This window comes from Nesoenas mayeri, assembly GCF_963082525.1.
Source record: "Nesoenas mayeri genome assembly, chromosome: 5".
Taxonomy (NCBI): domain Eukaryota; kingdom Metazoa; phylum Chordata; class Aves; order Columbiformes; family Columbidae; genus Nesoenas; species Nesoenas mayeri.
This window is the reverse complement of record NC_137548.1, coordinates 12001357-12022522: the sequence shown is the minus strand read 5'-3', so window position 1 is coordinate 12022522 and position 21166 is coordinate 12001357. Positions and strand designations below refer to the sequence as shown.

The window sequence follows — 21166 nt, the reverse complement described above, 5'->3', positions numbered from 1 at the left end:
TTTACCCCCTCCCTGAGTTTGTGGAGTTTTCTTTTACAGGTGTTTGGGGTATTTTTCCCCCGCTCTAGTTAAATAAATGAATTGTAACAAATAAAGGTTATATATACATTTGTTCATAAAGCACTGCGGTAATGAAAAGGGAATTCCTGTTGCTATCAATGGTATGTGGCATTTTCATCACAAACAGGTTAAATAACATGGACAGACAATAAAAAGCAAAATGGCAGAAAAAACAGCAGTTTAATAATCATTTAAAATTGTCAAAGCAAAGCAGAGCTGAGGCTGAAGTTGAAGAGGCATAGGTGTTCCTACCTTAAAAAAATGCTTTACTTACCTTGGTAAGGTGTTTAAGTTCCGAAAACTAGAGAGGTGGCTTTACTGGCATAGCCTGCACGAGAGGAGGGTGTTTTACTGATGCTTGTTAAAGGTGTGTCTTTAAAAAACAAAAACAAAAGATGCCTTGGTTACTCAGAGCTTGCTTATACACAAGGTTTTTATTACCTCCTGCTAAATCAGGTTCTGTTTCATGGGAAATGGTTGCATGTAGTTTTTACTTAACATACAGTTCTGTAGAAACTTAGTCATTCTTTTCCTAATAGTTCAATTTTTCAGTATGTTATTAAAGCTACCTGTAGTGGTAATACAGACAGATTATCTCCTGCACTGCAGTTTATAATCTTAGATATAAGACAGTGTGAGCAGAAGATGAGATGGCTGGACAAACCTGAGTCGATCTGTAGTTTGTATGGTCTTTAAAGCGACTGCATTATATTTTTAGTTATTAATTGCTCCTAAGGAACCGTTGTGCTAAATATTCTGAAAGTGTTTTATGGTTCTGTTGAGCTTTATCATAGAGAATAGTCACGTGGGTTTGGTATGACCTTTTCTAGGATTTGATGCTATGTGCTGTAGTCTTTCCAATGTTTCTGTGAGAAGAAACCTTGGAATAAGGAATTCAGAGTCAACAAAGGAGAGGTCAAGGAACTGATGACTCCTTGGCTTTGCCTTTTGTTCCTGATTGAGCTGCCATAGGCTGGAGATATCCAACTAAGGCCTTCGTCTGTTTATTCACCAAAGGCAGAAAGTGGGGGAAAGGGTTATGCTGTTATTCTAAGGCTTCTGAGGAAAATAGTGCTCCAGTTTTTCAGTCCGTAAATAATGATCTTGTTCTGACAATTCAATGGCAGCATTACTGAAGAACACGTGGGTTCCAGGAAGACTAAACATAGGTTTGTAATCTTTCCTGCTCTTGTATACTGCCTTGAACTTTTCTGCAGAGAAAAAAGGGGCTTTTAATGTAGCAAGCTGTTCTCCTCAATGTCTGAATGCAAAACATTCAGGTCAGTGCTGCTCTTACGTTGCTCGTGCTTTCTTGGTATCTCTAATGCTGAAAGTGCTTTACAGCCTTCATTCAAATGGAGCTCAGGAAATAATATGCAAATAGTTAGGCCTGTATTAGGGGCAGGTCCCCCTAAGTTGCAGTTTTTCTTATTCTGGATAATAGGATCTGGATATCTGTTAGCTGTGAAAATAGTCAGGTTAGTCTGATATACAGGTAACACTCGACACTGTGGGAAGTATCTGATCTGACCTTCTTACAGCCTGGCCTGGACCGGCTGAAGGTGTCTCTGATTTGGCTTTTGAAGGTGAAGAGAACGTTTGTGCTGCTTGTAGCCACCAAGGTGTTATAAAAAAGCTTAGGCTTGAACAGACTGAGAAACTGATGTTTAGTCTTCCTCATCCTGGATATTTACAGCATATAACAGAGATAGTGGAGGTCTGCTGGTGCATGGGTTCTGTGATCCTGAAAAGTGATGTGGAAAATGTTCTGCCACCTTTTATGTGTGCGTTTGTCCTTTCCTCCTCTACAAAGAAGTTGAACCACTGTGTTTTGGGTTCAGCTGTGACCAAAGCAGTTGCAGTAAGACAACATTTTTGACTAGTAAGTCAGGGGGGAGGAGCTGCCTTACTTTTTAGTTTGGATTTTGTTTGATACTATTGTTTAAATGAAGTTCTTACACAGCAGCTTATTTTTCTGTGGATTGCGGAAAGAAATGACTTTGCACAAAATTATAAAGCTAATGGACAAATGTGTAACTTAAATATGTTTAGCCTTGGCACTGTTTCTTGATATAATTTAACAATTCGTTGAACTGCTTCCTTCAAGTGTAGTTCATTGTATCAGCATTGTTTTCTCATCAGACACGTGGGTGCTAGCAAACTGGTTTTCATTGTTTTCATTTGTAGCAAAGATAGTCACAGGTCTTAGTTTGCAGCTTTAAATGTTGAAAGGCACATACCTGGCATGTGTTACAGTCCATGGTTGCAATGGGAAATCCTCAGCATTAAAAAAGAGAGCAACTGAGGATTTTGTAGCTGAGGCACAAGACCAGAGGGTGGGAGGATCTGCATTCGATCAGTTGATCTGAGATTTTATTAGTTTAAGCATTTTTGGCACCACAAGAGGAAAACAATGTTCCACCTTTTTAAAAATCAAATAACACCAAATCCAGTAATATTCCATAACAAGTCAATGTCTCATGGTGGTGAGTATCGTGAGTAAACCTATAAACAGATTTTGGTGCGTCAGCATCTGAGCAGGGTGGCTGAGAGACTGGTGAGAGATTCTTTAAAATTCCAAACTCTTCAGTAAATTACAAATATATTTCACAAAAGTATATAAAGTATACTTTTGTAAGTATCAGAGTATATAAATCTCATGAATGCTATTGGAAGTTAAACCAGCTGAGAAAAGACTACGCTGAAATAATTTATTAATTTTCGTGGTTAGCAGTCTCTGAAATGTTATCAGCAGATTTATACATTTGCACAGATGTCTCTCTTTACTGCTGTGAGAGAACTCCATTTAGTCTTTAACTGCAGCTGTAGAGATCTGTGTCTTGTTATATAGATTATAAAATACTTAAAACATGCTAATGGTAATTAAAACTTAGTGAAAATGAGTGACATCTGAGATGTTGTCAACACGATTATTCCAAAAAATGGTACATTATGTCAAGTTAGTTTTAAATTAATTTTAGCTGTTCTACTGAGAATACCTTTTGTTGTAGACGGCTGCTTTCTGGGTAAAAAACCAACCAAACAAAACCATACACAGAAAAACCCCAGCGGTAAACCCAGAGGCACAACCTCTGCAACAGGCTCCAAGAATTGCATGTACTTGTTTCCCAATGTTGCTGTCTTGTTGCTGGCTTGTGCCAAAAGCTGCTGTACATGGTGGTATCAGGAGCTGTCCTGCCAGCTGTGCCCTTCGGTGTCTGTTCATAGCAGAAAGCTGCAGGGGAGGGCACTCTGGTAAGAGCACTGGATGCTGCCATCAGCGTGTCGCCTGGATCCTTTACAACGAGAGTGAGTAGGATTGTTTTATTGATGCGAGGTTATCAGGAAGAGCTAAGTAGCCTGAAAAAGGAAGAGAAGCTGGAAGTGACATCCCCAGGTGGGTAGGGAAACTTGAGGAGGAAACAGGAGCTCTCCTAGAAAAATGGAGAATGAGAAGAATTCTTGGCCAGACTTGTAGAGATGTTACTTTGAACTTGATAATTTCCATTTGTTTCTTAGATATGTTGGTGCTGCAGAACAGGGTAGAGGTATTTGCTGTGATTATATTTGAAGCCGCAGTGGTATCCAAAGCAACCTAGCTGAGCATCATGCAACTCCTTCCATTCTACCGCTCTGGGGTGTTTTGTCTGCTTTTCTTAGTTTCCACTACCTGTAAATCTGTAGTAATGCAGAGCCTTAGGCACTAGGTGTGAGCACTCAGTAAGTCTTTCTGGATGGAAATACTCCAGTTCTTTCTCAGGGAATTGTTTTCTAGACAAAGGACAGAGGAAGAGAGGAACCTGACACGGAGGAGTGGAGAGCATGGTGCACAAACCCCAGCATTTCAGTAACAAGGGTCAGGCGAAGCTGCTCGGAGTTTGTGAAGGGCTGCAGCTGGAACGTGCAGTGTATTGCAGAGGTGGAGCACAGACAGACACGCTGGCAGTTTGTGGTGTGGAGGAGATGGGGGAAGAGTGGCAGAAAGTCCTAAATCTCAGGAAGAGGTGACTGTGGTAGAAGAACACTGCGGGGAGAAGGAAATAAAAGGCAAAGATCTCTTGTTACTTGATTATGTGCAGTAATTCAATCTGCACAAGCTATTAAATGCACAGCTCCCTTGCTTGAAAACATGGGACTATAAGAGCAGAGGCATGGAGAGGGATGAGATGAAGCTGGAAGCAGCACAGTAGCCGGGAACACCCGCCTGACAGTGGCGTGGAGTCGGAAGGAGCCAGAGCCAAAGTAGCCGTAGAAAGAAGCAAAGAAAAAAGGAGGGGAGAAACAGGAACAGGGCCAGGAGTGATGATAAATACACTGAAGAGGCAGCAAGACCAGAGAGGAGAGTTGTGTGAGGTTTTGGGGTGGTTTATTTTTGTTGTGGTTTGGGGGGTTTTTGTTGGTTGGTTTGGGATATTTTTTTTTGTTGATTGTTTTTTGGGATTTTTTTTGTTGGTTGTTTTTTGGTTTCTTTGTTTTGTTTTGCTATACAATAGCTAGGTTTACTTGTAGTATGGCAGAATACCAATTAGAAAATAGACAGTTATATATTCTATGTAGTCACCACAGTGTCTTACTCTAAGTGTTCAAACTGCAGCCACTGTGAATTTACCGTGACCAGAGATAAACATGTCGTCAGGCCTTTACCAGCCTTAAGCTTCCAACAGAGGGCAAGTACCTACTGAGAGCACAAGCATGAGAAGATAGTCTGTCGAAGGCCTTGCAGCCTGAATAGACAGGGCTGATTTGGTGATGCAAGTTGAACTTGGTTATAGCAGGTCAGATGGTTGTTTGAACCGGAATTTTAAAAGCGAAAACAAAGCAGGTAGCTGTTATGTACACAGAAGGCCCATGTGGGGCTGGGTTGTGTGCTTATATACACATGCAAGTTATGCTTCTCTATTCCTGGTCTTATACATGTAAATAGCTGCTTGCTCTTGTATTTATCACTCTAGAAATTCAGCTTATGCCTATGAGGCTAAAGCAAGAAGTGCAGTGCTGCTTTGTGAGTCGTTGACGTATTTCACAGAATCACAGAGTGGTTGGGGTTGGAAGGGACCTCTGGATATCATCTAGTCCAACCCACCTGCTAAAGCAGGTTCACCAGAGCAGATCGCACAGGAAGGTGTCCACGTGGGTTTTGAATATCTCCAGAGGAGACTCCACAGCCTCTCTGGGCAGCCTGGTCCAGTGCTCTGGCACCTTCAAATACAGAAGTTTTTCCTCGTATTCAGTTGGATTGTCCTTTGCTTCAGTCTGTGCCCAGGGCATTTACTGTCTTCTTCAGTGACCTTATACGGCTGATGTGGAGGAAAAAAAAAAATTGTTGTTCTTATCTGTGCTTTATTTAAAGTACACGCTTTGCAGGATGTTTGCTTTCACTAAACCTGTCGACTGATGCATTTTGCTACAAAATCACTATCTTTATAATGCCCGTAAAATGCTGTGGTCCGTAACACAGATTTTGAACAGTACTTAAGGCAGATCTCCACAGAAGCAGATAGAGTAAGGACTGATCTGGACTGGGAAGTGTGTTTGCTGTGCGTTTGCCCACAGCCGGTGCTGGAGATGCTCTCCTGCAGTGTGGCTGCTCCAGTACCACAGGGACATCTGTCCCGAGTTCCACCGTTGTGTTCCTGTAGAACGGAGCACAGGGAGAAGGCAGATCACCATTTCATGGCAAAGGGGTGACACTCAAACCGTGAAAACACACTGCTTGTATATGTTTAAAAATAAAGCGCAGATTTAGTTATATTAGGAAAACTTCCAGGAAGGCAAGAGGAAAGTATTGCACCTTGTGCATTTCAGTGGAGGAGTTCCCTCTTCAGCTTGCAATTGAAACTGTACCTGATTGGAATAACAGTGGTAAAGCAAATACTAATAATATTAGACTTGGATGCTGAACATTAAACATGAGTATCTTTATCAGTAACTTTGATCGACTTTCATTCATGGGTTTTTTTCCATTTAGGAAGGGATTGACTTTTTGGAAAATGGGTAATTTTATACATTCGCAAATAAAATGTCAATTAAATTTCTTCCTGTTTTTAATATCTGATAAGTATTTTACTTCTCTCCTGTACTTTTGTGAAGAACAAGTGATACAATAGTACAAAGGTGCAGCAGTACAAATGTTAAATACTGTGCTTAATTTTTATAGCCAGTAGGAATCAACTTGGTCAGCATTCATTCAAGTCCAAATGATCAGATGTTGTGGGCAATTGACAGCAAATGGAATGTCCACGTACGAGTTGGAATTACAGATGAAATGCCTGTGGGCACTGACTGGGAACACGTACCAGGTAAAAATCAATGCATTAATTCCTGGTTCTTTCTGCCATTTTCTCAGTGTTGCGTGGTTTTTTTGGTTTTGTGTGGTGTGTTTGGTTTTTTTTTTCCCCTGCGTTGCTTTCTAAATTGCATAGCAATGCTTAAATCCAATTTTCCATAGCAATCAAGTGTGCTTATTTATAGGAACATAATAAAGTATTTGATAAGGGTTGTCTTTTAAAGATGACCTTGGTTTTGCTTAAAAACACGGAGTGGTTAACTGAAGAGAAATCTGATATTTTTTTTAATGAATTTCCATTGTGTGTTATTTCAGGCTGCTGCCACTGAATTAGCAAATAGTACTGTTCCATTTCAGTTAGAACTAAAGCAGTATTCCTAAGCAACAGGAGACCACTGTGCTATGGGAAGTCTTGTATTTAAATGTGATACAACGTGGAGTTCCTATCTAGATGTGGCTAACAAAAACCTAGTGCTATTCTGCACATATTTCTGCTCATCCTGTGTGCTAGGTGCATTCTAGATTAGGTAATTTCATTTTTGCCTTGCCTGTGAATAGAACTGAATTTTAGTTGTTTATTTTTAAATAGCTGTGTATTGATGCTGTCTGCTTTTTAAAGATTTTTCACTGCATAAACGCATGGCCCTTGGTTGTGGAGTACTTGCTTTCTTGTGAAGAGGGAGAAACAAAAGGTTTACAGCATCTCTAACGTTAACCATTTTTAGACAAACTAAAGTCATAACTGTTGGATTATTCCCTTTGTGGTAGTAAAATACAGCAGAGCTTCCAAAAACATGTTTGGAAGATCCTCTGATTGGTTGTTGCTTGTGGCTGTGGCCACATAATAAAAACGTATCCACAGTGTGATACCCTTATGGGCAGGAGATGCAGTGAATACAACAGCGGCAATTAAGAAGCTTTTTTGTTCAGCAGTGCTTCATGTGCTGCGAGTGGCCTACTTTCTGTGTTCGGCTCACACGTGGCCAGGCGCTCGGACATGAACAGTATCTACACTGTTCAACTCAAAGTCAGTGTAAGGAAGTATGTAGTCCTAAATTGTCTTCTTGCCAGTCCTTTCTTAGAAAGCCTCCTGGCAAAACAGGTATTTCTTTGTGCCTTTTATAATCGAGAGCTCTTCTCTAGTTTTAATGTATATATAAAAACTGTTATAATCTTGCCATCTTAATAAACTTTTCTGCCAGTGTATTTAGTACATAAGAAAGCCCATGGTTATTCTCTCTTCATGTCCAACTACCTTTAGGTTTGCAAGCTTGTCAGCTGGCTATAAGTACAAGGACGGTTTGGGCACGCTGTCCAAATGGAGATGTAGCTCGTCGCTATGGCATTACTGACAAGAATCCAGCAGGAGACTACTGGAAGAAGATTCCTGGGAATGTCTCACGTTTAACAGGCAAGTTGGTTCTACACGAGGGTCCAAAACATTGTGATGCCTTCTTGGACGTCTGCCTGGTGGTGCTTGAGCTGCCCTCATGCAGGGGGAGCTGCATACTCTAAATGCTTTGACTGTGAGAGTTTCACCAAGGGTGCTTTTATTGCCTTAGTAAAAACCTTCTCTGCGTGCAATTAGGAAAATAGATCCAAATATTGTTTATTTAATGTTTATAATCAGAACCTGCTACCTTAATTAAAAGATGGTTAATTTATGCTTTGCAGTGACCCCTCTAGATGAACTGTGGGCGATCAGTACTTCAGGATCCCTTCTCCAGCGCCTCACTAAGACCTTTAGCCATTCCCATAGTTTGCCGAAAAATAATGACGCTTCTGTTCTGCTTCACCCTGATGATTTTGAAGATGAATGGGAAGTGATATGAAGTCTCTCAAGCTTGTGAAGCAGTGAAAAAACCAGAAGGACAGAATTTCTGTAATGTATGTACAGAATGTTGGATCTAAAAGCCACTTATATTGGACCTGTGACACTGGCACTTTTGTATTGAAAAACTGAGCTGTTAAATAGTCCCCAGCTGTGAGTTCTGATGTTTGTTTCATTATCTCTTGGGAGACTCTTTAGGTGTGGCATACTCCAGTTGTTATACCGTACTACTGTAGAAGCTCCTTTGGAAATATAACTCTTAAGTTAATCTTACTAGCAATGAAAGTGACTATTTCACAACAGCATGCACACTAATACACGTGTACTTATTTTGAGAAGGATTTCTGTCGCATTAAATATTTCTCTACAGCAGAAACATTAAACATTTCTCAATTTCTTCTTGTACTTGGATCTCCAAACTGATGGGAATGCTGACTATTGTACATATATTTAGAATTGTTTTCCCTTGCAGCATGGAAGAAAATATGGCAAAGTATTTCTTAGATCTCATAAAATCATGATTACACAGCATTGGTGTTGAAATGAACTTAGTTTGATCCATTTCCATATAAAGATCTGCAAGGCTCTACTAACCTTCATTTTTGAGAAATTTAGGTTCATAATTTGGCTTCATTCACAAGGGAGAAGTTTGGATTACACCTTATATTGGGGAATTTTGCCCATGTCACACAGCCATCAGGAAGCTGACAGATTTGGGGGGTAGGTCCCATTTCGGAAGAGGAGGAAGTTGCATGTTGAGTTTTTAGTACAAAGCAGGAATGTACAAGGCAGCTTTCATAATTCCTGTTGTGCTGTATTTGTGCCTCCAGCCAGTGCTTTAATGTTTGGACTCAAATTGTTTTGAGCACCAAACTTAGATGTATTAAAACAAAAAATGGTAATTGATAGAATTACCTATATATCCCACTAAAAGTTGTGATATTGTGAGAAAATACTTAACAATATTCTGATTTTAGCTATGTTAGCTACATTTTGAAGTGTCTTATACTTAGCAGATGTTGCAGCAGAGGTATGTGATGAACTGAGAAGTAACCTAAGTTAATCATTGCAGTTTATTTTTCTTTAAATCTTCTTTAAAGATACCTCATCTTTTTAAGCAATATAACTGTAGATGAGAGAACTTGAGTTCACCATGGAGGCGGAGGAGTTATTTTGTGTTCGTTCTAGGCTTATAAATCATCGGATTGTTTTAAGCAGCTACTAACCAATACTGTAAAAGAGCCAGCTTCAGAAAAGGCCAAGAGTTTGAAAAGTGGGGATGTTTCTGTTCTGAGAACTTAATACATACAGAAGAAGATGTGTTTTCTTTTTTAACCTCTGTTCTCTTTCAGAATAACTCATGCGTGTACTGCACTAAACTTGGAACAAACATGGTGCAAGGTGAGAATGTGAATCCATGGGGAGAGAACCAAGTTATGTCACTTTTTTTTTTGTAGCACTTGTGATATTGGCTGTCAGTTCTCAGTCTGATCTTTCAGTCTTACAGGGAAGACAGATTTGTTTCCCTTTTACAGATGATATGTTTGCTTCATTGCAATCTCATCTGTATATGGAGATTACCCCAGGGGATTTTTTTAGCCTGTCTGCTAAAACAGAATCAGCTTGTGAAGTAACCCAGTCTGTTTTATGCAAGCATAGCTTGGTATCTTGAGGACCCCAAAGAAGCTGAAATTCAGCTTAAAGCTATCTTGTGGCAGCTCCTGAGTCAGTCACTTTGGAGAAGGGATATGAGTTACTTCTCTGTGTCCTGCCAAGCACCAGACGCTCAAGTACAATGGCATTATTTAATAGTGACTACTTTGTCTTACATTTTTCAAAGTCATCTTAGTAATGGCTTGAGCTTGCTAGTTGTTTGTTTACTGTATAATACTGTACCTTGCTATGGTCATTAATACTAAATTGGTGTCAAGAGCTCTTATCAGACTACTTTTTAGGGTAGTTTTCATGAAATTAGGATGGGTTTTTTACTTTTATTTCTGTATTTAGGTTTTTGGTTTTGTTTGTGCTTTGAGACAAGTGCAATAAACTAGATTTTCAAGAAATAAATTGCTGTGGTAAGACTCATCTGTTGTATGATTCACAAGAGAGTTCTCTGTGTCTGGAAATTGCCTTGATGCGCAAGACAGACGTGCTTATGAAACCCCTCCCCTACTGTTACCCAAGACAATATGGTAATGACAGTGTAAGGACCTGCATGTTGTAAAGTCTGTTTCATGTATTTTTAAAAATGGTGGCAGATGTGTCAAAGCAGCAAAATGGTCATCTCCAAGCAAAGACAACTAAACACTTCTCATATTTGAATATTAAGCTTATTGAGTCGGTCTTGCTGTAATAGAAGTAAACATGTTTCTTGCTTTGCATGCTGAACAAAGATTGCACTTGCATGATAAATGTCTTCGCTTTCAGTGAAGAATGTACATGTGCGGTCACAGCTAGAAAATGTTCAAGCAGAAAACAAGTGATTGTACCCCATGCTGTAACTGCACCCTTCTTTGCATTTTAAAATATTGGAGCTCACGGGAAGAGTTTCCATGTTTCTGGCCTTTAACTGGAGCTGGGGCTTCAGGAGAGCACCTTGGCGTCCCTTCCCAGAGGGGAGAACTGATGTACGCCCTGGGTAACTTCACACAGGAATACATAGCAATGATTAATGATGCTTCTGACTCTTAAACCCACTTCCAGCCATAGGAATCCTGCTCAGATTCAGGTGACAGCATCCTTGGCTAGTTATCATAGCTTTTAGCTTGACAAACGGGTTTGGCTGCTTCTGCCATACCCCCACAGGGAACTGGGAGTCTGGGAGTCTCCTTCCAGCCCCGGCCGGGTGCTGTTCCGCAGAGAAATCCCTGTGTCACAGCTTAAGGAACTTCAGGTGACTGAGGAGTTGGAACAGCCATCTTAGATACATAAGTAACTCTTGGTTTTCATTGCCTTGCAGCAATAAAAAGGAATAGGATCATGTTAAGTGGTACAAAGAAAATCTTTCACTAACAGTTGTCAAAGAAAATAGATTAGTTGCTGAAGATAGTAAGTGTTGTTAGGAAACACTGTAACTGCTAAGAAAATTATAACAAGGAACACTTAATTATGGACTTGTGTAATTGTCTAAGCATAGCTTTATAGAAGTGCAAATAGTCACATTTATTCCAAACTCTTTGTACCTGTACAGAGTGTCTTTGATGTGATGGACAAGAATCTCCCCTTCTTCCCCGTGCACACATGAACATCAAAAGGTCTGAACCTCATAATTTCTCTACTTCTCAATAGGTGAGGCCTGTCAAGTGTCCTGGCGGCACTCATGGATTATTTCAGACTAGCATGGCATTCTGGCTTATCTTTGTGCTTCTCTCTTGAAACTCTTTTTAATGAGGGAGCTGTTGGTAGCTGTTTCCGCTAGAGCTCTGGATAGATTTCAGGGAACAACCTTGAGGCAACTTTTCAGTAAATGCTGAGTGTAGAGGCCTGAAGTTCAAGTGCCTTTATGCCTATGGCTTTGCCTTGTTAATTAGCAATTAAAAAAGCGTAAATCACATATGAAGATGTGGGAATCTCCTCATTCCTGCAGAGAAAAATCTCTGGTCTTCGTTTTTTATGTTAACCAGCCCTGTCCACATCCCAATTCCCTACCATCAGGAGTAGAGAGAGAAGATCTGGATTGAGATTTCTAGCTGTGAAACGTGAGATGCAGACTGTATTCCTCTTATAGTCTTTCTGAAAGTGAAAGTTGCATGTTGGAAATTGTGTTATGGTGCCAAGGAGCCAGCAAAGAAAGGTGATTTATCCCTTGCCAAAGTCGATCACCCTGATTTGTTTGATACTGGGTTATTGTAGTTAAAAATAACCACTCTTACATCAGCAGAACAGAACTTGTAATATAGAGGACTAGTTTTTAATTGCTGGAAAGTGAAAGTTGAGTTGCAGTCATTATCTTTTGTGAATTATTACAGCCAGAGCTCCACTGATAAAGATTAAAATGTCTGGATAAATGAAATGATCTCCTTAGAATGACTGCTGAATGGTGCTCTCTAGGTTTATTACATAGCTATTGCTGGATTTCTTGTCACTTGAAATCAGGATAGGAGGGGAGGTTTGGGGTTCAGTGCAGGAAATGTAGATAGTAGTGTGGCTGGTATGATACTGGAATTTAGGTGGAATTACCATGCTGAGTCCTTTGGTCTTGGAGTTTATCTAACTCAAAATCTCTTTGAATAGGTCTATCAAAGTTGTTATATTTGCTATAAAGTTCAAATCCTGCTTGATGATAGTGAGGGAAAAGAAACGCTGTAGAAAAAGTAAAGCTCTGTTTGATAAACTTTGTTCTGATAGAATGTGGACCTTTTATATATACATATATAAACACTTCGATTTCTGTTTTCTGTAAGCTAATACAATGATAATAAAATACCAAAAAAATGCTAAAACCTCAAAACTGAAAAATGTCCTTTCTGTCTTGGCCCTCAGGAATGACTAAAATATACTGATTTTTATAGCCTATGATTCTCTAATAGAGGCACTGAATAGTGCACAAGTGCATAGCACTGAGTGGAGCTGTCATTGTGAATTAATCTTTCAAACATTATTCACTGTTTCTGTCCGATGTAGAAGAAACCAGTGACTTATTATTCCTTTTTAATACACCTTTCTCATAGCCTCAGCTGAGACTCACAGCAGATAAAGAAGACTTGCATTTACAACCCTTGTGTTTTGAGTGTCATATCCAGAGAAAATACACCTAAAGACATGTACAGAATTGTGCTGGTGTCCTGTGCTAAACCAACCTGAATCTGCACAAGTTGGCTGCGCTCTCTATTTGTATTTGGTGGACCTGTAGCCTAATCGGTATAGTCCGCTTTGCCTGGAGCTCTCTGTTAGGAGTGTGCTTAGGTGCCTTGTACATAAAATGGAGAAGTGGTGTAGATGTTACGTCTGTTAAAGCATGAAATAAGAACACTCAGTAGACAGTTGCTGAAGTTGTTATACAGCTGGATTTTGCCAAATCATGGGCTGGATGAATTAGCAAAGCTCCTCTGGGTCAAGTGAAAGATCAAGCTAATTAGACCTCTTCCAGCAAAATACAAAAGGCAGTGAGGAAAGTTCCAGGGAAGCCCCCAGCAGCCGGGCTGGCACACGTGCCCGCCGCGGGGCGGGGGGTGCACAGCAAAGAATGAATTTGCTTGAGCTGCAGGGGGAAAATGCAACTGCCAGCAAGAAACCCCACAATCCGCGGTTGTTACAGGGAACAGACAGCTGATCGTGGGAAGTGCAGAGTAAGTAGAGTAATTGCTAGGATGACTGAGATTTTACTTGCTCAGCTCCCACGCTGGTCTCACTAAATCCGTTCCCTGCCTCAGCAGATGGGCTCGAGTCTGTTCCCTCCGAGAGCCGCACCCAGCGCTCCAAATTGGGAATAACAAACACGCCAAGTGGATCTGCACTTCATTCTGCGGTGCTGTGGTGAAAGTCAGCCCTTTTAAATTAAGGAGAACATCATAAATGATCAGTGTAACACTTTGAAATGAGAGGTTTAGCACTGTTAATTCACTTCATAATTACTGTAATAATAATGCTGACCTTGTTGAATACCAACACTGATTCCATAGCACTTGTGTAGGAGATCAATTGGGCTTCAGGTTTAATTAGCTGGTTACTTAAGATACTGTCAGCATGGGCTGTATATTTAAAACAACACAATCTGAAATAAGTGTTTGTACTACGAACAGATACAGTGGAGAGCTGAATCGTGTTGCTTTTAAGGCCTGCTGACTTCCTTTCGTACTGCTCGTTAGTGGAGGGATCCTCCCCTGCCCTTCCATACACCTGTGTACTTACATGGTGCCTGTATGGAGCATTCCTGGTAGGAAAACACAGGACTGTGTAGAGACAACTCCAAGGGTTTTGTATGTCACCTTATCATGGAATCATGGATCTAATCATAGAATAGTTTGGGTTGGAAGGGACCTTCAAAGGTCATCTAGTCCACCCCCCTGCAATGAGCAAGGACATCTCCAGCCAGATCAGGTTGCCCAGAGCCCCATCCAGTCTGGCCTTGAATGTTTCCTGAGATGGGGCATCAACTGCCTCTCTGGGCAACCCAGGCCAGTGTTTTACCACCTTCTTTCCTTCTTTCCCATCTTACCACTTCTCATTGCTGTAGGACAGCAGTTGAGGTCCATGGAGGTAGCAAAGCAGCTCCTTCTACTGAAGCTTTGGTATGTTATTAAAGCCAGCAGGTTTTTGCATTACCTTTGACCTTGTCCGTAGTCCTTTGTAGCATGTTTTTCACCATTGCTCACTGTTTGCAATATGGTAACTTCTAAAACCTGATTTTAGTAGGTTACTTTCAAGATGGAAGGTGACAGATGGTTGGTTGTGTGTGGGTCTTTTTTTTGTTTTTTAATGGGCAAGAGATGTCATGTGTTGCCAGATGAGTTTCAAAGCTACTGAGCAAGGTGGGCTCAGCTTTCACTTAAAAGGCCATGCTTCATTCAATCCCTACGTTTCGCAATCATATGTCCAGTGATTTCTCAAAGCCAGTTTTAGGAGCAGGCTGGCATCTGTGTTAGTGTCAGGCTCAGAGTCCTGGAGAAGAATATTGGCTCTGCAGGACTGACCTGCTAAGGGCTGGACTTCAGTGTCTCCCATAGCACATTTGTTCTGGGCAGCACAGGCAGGCTCATGGTCTACATGTGTGAGTTTTGCCAGCTTCCATGGTGGATAATAATAATCTTTTGTGGATTTCTTAGGTTTGTCTCCAAAGATTCTTGCTTTAGGTCTAGGGTTCTCTGCTCAGAGTTCCTAAAGCCAGCCGAGGTGGAATACGTCAGCGTAACACTGACATAAATTACTTACTTTATTAATTGTGACAATTGAAACTTCCTTTATGTTCTCTTCATGCTGAATTTCATCAAATTTCATGCAGTTTTTCGTTTAAAAAGTTAATGTTGTGTGGAGCAGCACAGCTCTTGTTGTATGTGCCATCTGCAGTTTTTTGAGGGTAGAAATGGGTCACAGTGACTTTCAGCTTGAGCCGGATATTTTTGAAATCCAGTGTCTAACAGACCCAACAATTAGACCTGTCTCTGTGTTCTCAGATCATTTGCATATCAATATCCTATTTGGTTTCTGCATTCAAGATTCTCATCTTTCATTGTTGATCTCTGTTAGTTTTACAAGTACCAACTTGTGCGGACTGGGTAAATATAAAGTAGTGATTCCCCAGATTCTTGAGTGGGTTGGCCTGGGTCACCACTGAAACTTCCTTGCAGATGTTCCTGCAGTTTTACCATCAAACTTTTAATAAAAAGCACTGCAGAAGTTCTAAATTTCTATAAACCATACGTGGTTCGCTTGTCAGTATCTGATGGACCATGGCTTGAGAATCACTGTTCCAGAAATGATGCTGCAGTGATGTGCACATATTCTTGCTTTCCCAAAAAGAATAATCTGACAACTGTTGAAAATGAGTTTATTTATGTTTATTAGCATCGGAATCATTAATCTCTTGGCTTATATTTAGCTGTCTTCCCGATGGTGGATTTACAATATCTGAATCCAGTTGTCATGTTAAGCTGAAGAAATACCGGTAACAGTTATAACAACACCACAGTGACTAGAAAAATAAATAAATTATTATTTTTTAAAAATTATTTTGTGAAAATACAGCCAGGCAAGTAGGGAATATGGAACGCTTGTCTTTCATATTTAGTCCTATATAAATCCATGTCAGAGCTTTCACTACAATGGATCTGGATATGGTTTCAGGAATACTGTTAGGAGGATCTAAAGCTTTGCCATATGACATCTCCAGAGGCAACTCTGCTTCTGTTCAGCCAAGTAAAGGATGTTTTTGGAAGCCATCCCAGGCAAGTGATTTTGCAAAATAAATGCATCTACTTTGTATGAAGTGATAGCCACATACTGAGTGTCTTTCTTCCTTAGCAGTGACTCATAAAGTTTTTACGTGGATGACAATTAGGGAAGGAACCAGTTTTTTTGTTTTGTTTCTTTATCCCAGTGTTTCTGCTGTGGTCCAGATAAGTAAGGAGTGTCGCTGGAAGCCACTCTGTGCCACTGGTTGGGAAACAGGAGTGTATGTTTTTGAAATGTACTCAAGTCACAGGGGGACCTGCGGAGCAGGTTTTCTGTGATATTTGTAGGTTTTGTCCTGGTTCGGGGTGAAGCTCTTTTGTTTTGCGTAGTACAGCTCTGATATTGATGTGTTCACATCTAGGTTACTACAAACAGCTGGAAGCACCTGAATTTCAGAAAATAAGTTCTGAGAAAACCAGCATTAATAATGAAGTGAGCAGAGATAATGACCTGGGGAGAGGGGCAGGAATAAAAGCCGAAGAGTCTTTAAAGAATACCTGCTTTAATCCATGGTTGGTAGGCTGAGCAGAGGTAAGATGATGGTTTCAGGGAATGCTGAAGAGAATAATTCTGACCTATGAAAGAAGAATGAGGAAAGGAGAATCAGGCTTAATAGCAGGAAGCATTTCCACAGGATGGAAATGAGGTTGTGCAGTTGTCAGGAGGTGCTGGCAGTCCCTTTCTATGAAGCATTTAAGACTGGACAAAGGGAACAATCCCTGTAATGACATAAAGGATGAGAACATCTGTCAGAGCCATTTAATGTTTTGTTGCTTTGCGTGATCCTTTTATGTAGGTGGTATCACCTTCTTCTCACTTTGAGTACTCTTACCTCCTTTTGTGTTCTCTATGGTAGATCTGAATGGCATTAGCAGAAGGTCGGGGCTTTTGAAGGTGCAGAACACGTGCATCTTCAATTAATGTCAGTTGGTGCTGTGAACACTCAGCATTTCTGCAAATCAGTCCTACAGCTATTTTGGTTTATTGTGAGAACATTCGGGGTCTATTGATGGCCCGTGTGAGAACAGAGCTCTTTATTGTAGAGGAAGCACAAAAGCAACCAGCTGGCTACTAATACATGTAGCATCACCTGTAACAGATGTAACATAAGAGGGGCTTGGTTGGTTTGGTTTTCAGAATCAGTACATCAAGCGGGTAAGATGAGAGGGATTCATTTGACCACTGATGATTTGACATTACAACCATATGGCAGATTTATTAAAAAAAATTGTTAGACTTGTGTAGTAAATCCATTTTTGTCAAACTCTGGGTGCTGGTTTCAATAATCTTTCTTCTCAGAAGTTCTCTCTTTACAAGTGGATGTTCACATTTAGTGTCAGCCTTTGTCTTCAATAGGTCTGATCTGTGTGGACTAACCCTTTTTTTAACCTTTCAGTTTTTCAACAATGCCAGCCATGTCATGCATTTCTCCATGTTTTCTTGTGGTAACAGCACTTTCCAAAGAGATGAGCAGCTGGCTTGTCTGCACCTGTAGGCAGATGAGGAAGGAGGGCAGGCAATAAGAAGGAGATGAAGGTTTGCTGCTGACAGACTTGCTGTGCTCAGGAGTAGTTTCCAAATGCTGCTAGGAAAGGAGTAAACCTGAGTGGTGAGCAGGGTGGGGTGACCCTCGCTAACCACAAGTTCAGCTGGGTATCAAGCTTGGAGTTTTACAGTGAGAGTGTGGGGTTGAGGGTACCATGATGGTCAGAGCAAGTACACCTTACAGTAATAGAAAAGTGAGCAACAAACCAATGAAGAGTTAAGTTTTCCCATTGCAGAGGTGGGGGAACTAGAAAGGTGGGCAATAATACCATGATTGTTGTGCTAGAGTTTCAAGTTTTGATACCACAATGAATAGAGGTTCTCTGTAGGCTCTGAGCTCAAGACTTGCCCTTACAGTGCACGCAGCCCTTTTGCCAACTGAGCTGAAAGCCATCGGCTCGCATAGCCAAATTGGCTTTTTTCTTCACAGACACCAACCCATAGAGAGAGGTAGGACACATATCTTTCTGCCACACTGTATTTAATGCCTGGATCATCAAGGCCACTTGTAGTCAACATTCCATTAAAATAGCATGTTTGGGTATGTGTCACATTAGGAAGGGTGTCTCCTACAGAGTCAGCTGCATCAGTGTCAGGTTTGGATCTGCGTAAAGCTTCAGTGTAGCCTAATTAGTGAATAGGGCCTGATAAGGTCCCAGTCCAAAGCAGGGATTTGGTTGCATAAATTTCTATGCTTTTATTTTAGCAGGGACTCTACACAAGATTTGTTTGGTATCTGAGCAACCAGTTTCTAAAGCATCAAATCACAAGCAGGAGGCAGGAAAGGCTTCTTTTGATTCTGGAACAAAAGACTTCCGAATACCCTCCCAGCTCGGTATCCGTGGCTTGGTACAGTACAGTGCCACTTCTCCATGCATGAACTGCATATGCCAAAAAGGTGAATAGATGCAAATCCAGACTACCAGCTGGGAATTGTCACCTCCCAAAGTGAGTGCTCAGTGGTGCTTAGCACCCTCAAAAAGGCAAAGCATTTGCTAAGCAGAGCTTTTCCTTCTGAGTTGGTGGTGGGCAGAGCCAAGCTCTGTGTTACTCCTGCCCTTTTCTGCCTGGCTCTAGCCTGGAAAACTACTCCCTCACTATCAGGGGCAGCGAAGCAATTTGGTCCCCCCTCTATTTTTCCCTGCCATCATTTCAGCAAAAGTGGAAAGAGGATGGGAACACATCAGCCCTGCAGTTTGAGCAGAGCATAGGTGATTGTGGTTCTGGTTTTGGCCCTGGTGAGCTTAGCTGTGCAGCAGAGAGGAACATTTGCCTGATTTGCCCTGGCTTGTACAAGCACAAATGCTGTTTGCAGGTGCAGTGTGGACCTTTGCAAGACAAGGTCTGCTGCTAGCTGGCTTGTGTTGAGTGAGTGCCTGTGAGACTTGGAGTTAAAGGCCACTGCTGTGGCCACTGCAGGGCAATACTGAGCCAGAGACCTCTGTTGATAAGAATATTTGCTGTTACCACTGGAGAAAAAGCTCCAGCTCAGAAAGCTGGGATTGTGACTGCTCTGTGTCACTCTAAACTGGTAAGGGAAGGAGATGTGATTTGCTGTTCATCATGTGGGCAGTGCGTCAGTACCACAGACATGTCTAAGCACGTATGTAAGCAGAGCTGATACCATGTGGTATCAAAGACTTAGGACCTCAAATTCTCACAGCTTTCACGATACAAATGTTCTGGTGCTTGGCCCCACTGTCTGCCTGGCTGTGCTGTCCTCTCCAGGTCCCACCTACTCTGTGCTTCCCCAGGGGCCTGATCTCCCTGGGGAGCCAAGACTTACCAAGTCTCTTGAGCAGTGAAGGGTAGCTCGGATGGGGGCTGTGCTCTTTGCCCATCACCATGCTGGTGGTGCTTCCTCTGCACCTGAAGAACAGGGGTGTAGGCAGTGCTGGAAGGGGCCAGTGGCAGACAGGAGTCTCAGGACAGGCTGTGCTGAGGGTAAGGGCTTTATTCTTCAGAAAAGGAATGGAGGGTGGAGTGTCTCCTACTGCACACCCAGTCCAGGGTGATGACCCTCAGGAGAAGCCATAGTCTCCTGAGAGATCAGACTGGCTGGGTAAAGGGTTATTAGGAGATACGCCTTGAGTCTTTCACGTAGAGCTTGGTACCATGCCCTGGCTGATGGGGTGATAGGTCACTGATCTATCAAGAAGGTTGGGATGATGTTCCTGAATGTGAACTGGGCATCTCTGGCCAGCACGTTGTACAGAGCTCCACCACCACTGAATAGTGAAGGCGACCTGGGTGATACATACAATGCCTTGGTTGTGCAGCTGGCATTTCTCTGAAGGAAACAGCCTGGTTTTTCTTGCAGAATATTCTGCCCAGTGAGTGAGTGACTCAGTGAGTGACTCACCTGGTCTGCCTCTCGGCAGCTCTCACCTCAGGGCTGTCTCAGAGGGTGTTTTTCTGCCAGGGCGTTCTCGGTCTAACCACAGCCCTTGCGCTGCTCCTGGCAGGGAAGATGAGGTGGCAGCAAAGCTGAGTCAGACCTTGGACATCTGAAGCAGGAGGCAAACCTGAGGGAGTGCCACGCTCTTACTGCTGGCACGTGTTTCCCCTTGTTAGTGCCGAGAGCTCTGTGATGGCTCTTCGTCAGATGGCCATGACCCTATGGTGCTCTCAGTAGTTTTCCTCAGCTCTGTGGCCCTTAAGGTCCCATGTCCCAGCAGTGAAAGACGCAACATGCCCCTCTCCTCACAGAAGTGGTGGACAAGCAGTCAGTTCACCTCCACTGGCTGGACTTTAGTCCAGCCTGGCGTTGACCATTGTCCTGTCTGTACATGTCACTAGCAATGGACTGAAGTCAGTTTGAGAGTCTGCATCCTTCTGTCTTGTTGCTTTGAGTCACTAACCATCAATAGCTTTCCTTATTGCAGGAGTGGGAGAGAGCGGGAGAGCACTAGCAGATGGTTTTGGAGGAAAGGATGTTCAAAAACTCAGCTCCTCAAGGGACTTCATTCTCTCTCTTACTGTGAGTTAGAAATTGCTTATCCTTTTAGACTTTGCTGTAAAATGCTGCCTCAAACGTTGTCAGGGAAATGACACCACATTAAAAATATGAATGTGATGTAGGATAATGTGTTTACTATAATTTACTTGCACCATTAAAAAGAACCCTAATGATTGTAAAATGAAGCCTAAATATTAAGAGCATGATGCCAAAAAACCACCCTTGCATCCAAATGGTTATTACCACCAGGGCTGGAACAAAGGAGCAGAGGGACAATTTTGGGCAGGAGAGCTTTGTTAGCTGAGAGAGAAGATGGGACTTCCCAGTCTTCCCAACAAAGTCAGGGTCTGCGGACGCTGCCTGATCACTGGTGTGTGGGCGGGAGGTGGAAGGACAGGCATTTCCCCCGAAAACCGTGAGGCTATGGGAGAGGAGCTGAAGCGCAGGCGGTGAAGGGGGCAGGAATTGAGGAGCCAGGCAGCGGGGAGTGCAGGCGGGAGGATGAGGGCAGGGACGATGCTGTCTGTCCTCCTGGGAGCTGGAAGCTGCTCCCTGTCCTGGCTGAGGCATGCAGCCAAGTGCTTTCTGCCTGGAA

At 42.1% G+C, this 21166-nt stretch overlaps 1 protein-coding gene across 7 annotated transcripts in view; it reads left to right on the top strand.

Annotated features, from left to right (window-relative positions):
* TECPR2 (tectonin beta-propeller repeat containing 2) overlaps positions 1–21166 on the top strand; it is a 60778-nt gene that overhangs the window by 36139 nt on the left and 3473 nt on the right. For 4 of the 7 annotated variants that reach the window (XM_080344738.1, XM_080344736.1, XM_080344735.1 and 1 more), the window contains 3 exons: positions 6218–6359; positions 7608–7757; positions 8021–10235. In XM_080344738.1, coding sequence (XP_080200864.1) covers positions 6218–6359; positions 7608–7757; positions 8021–8178 — 450 coding nt within the window. In that variant the 3' untranslated portion in view covers positions 8179–10235. Of the gene's footprint in view, positions 1–6217; positions 6360–7607; positions 7758–8020; positions 10236–11367; positions 11432–18318; positions 18383–21166 lie in introns of those variants that run through there. The other 3 variants (XR_013922147.1, XR_013922148.1, XR_013922149.1) reach the window with 3 other exon arrangements.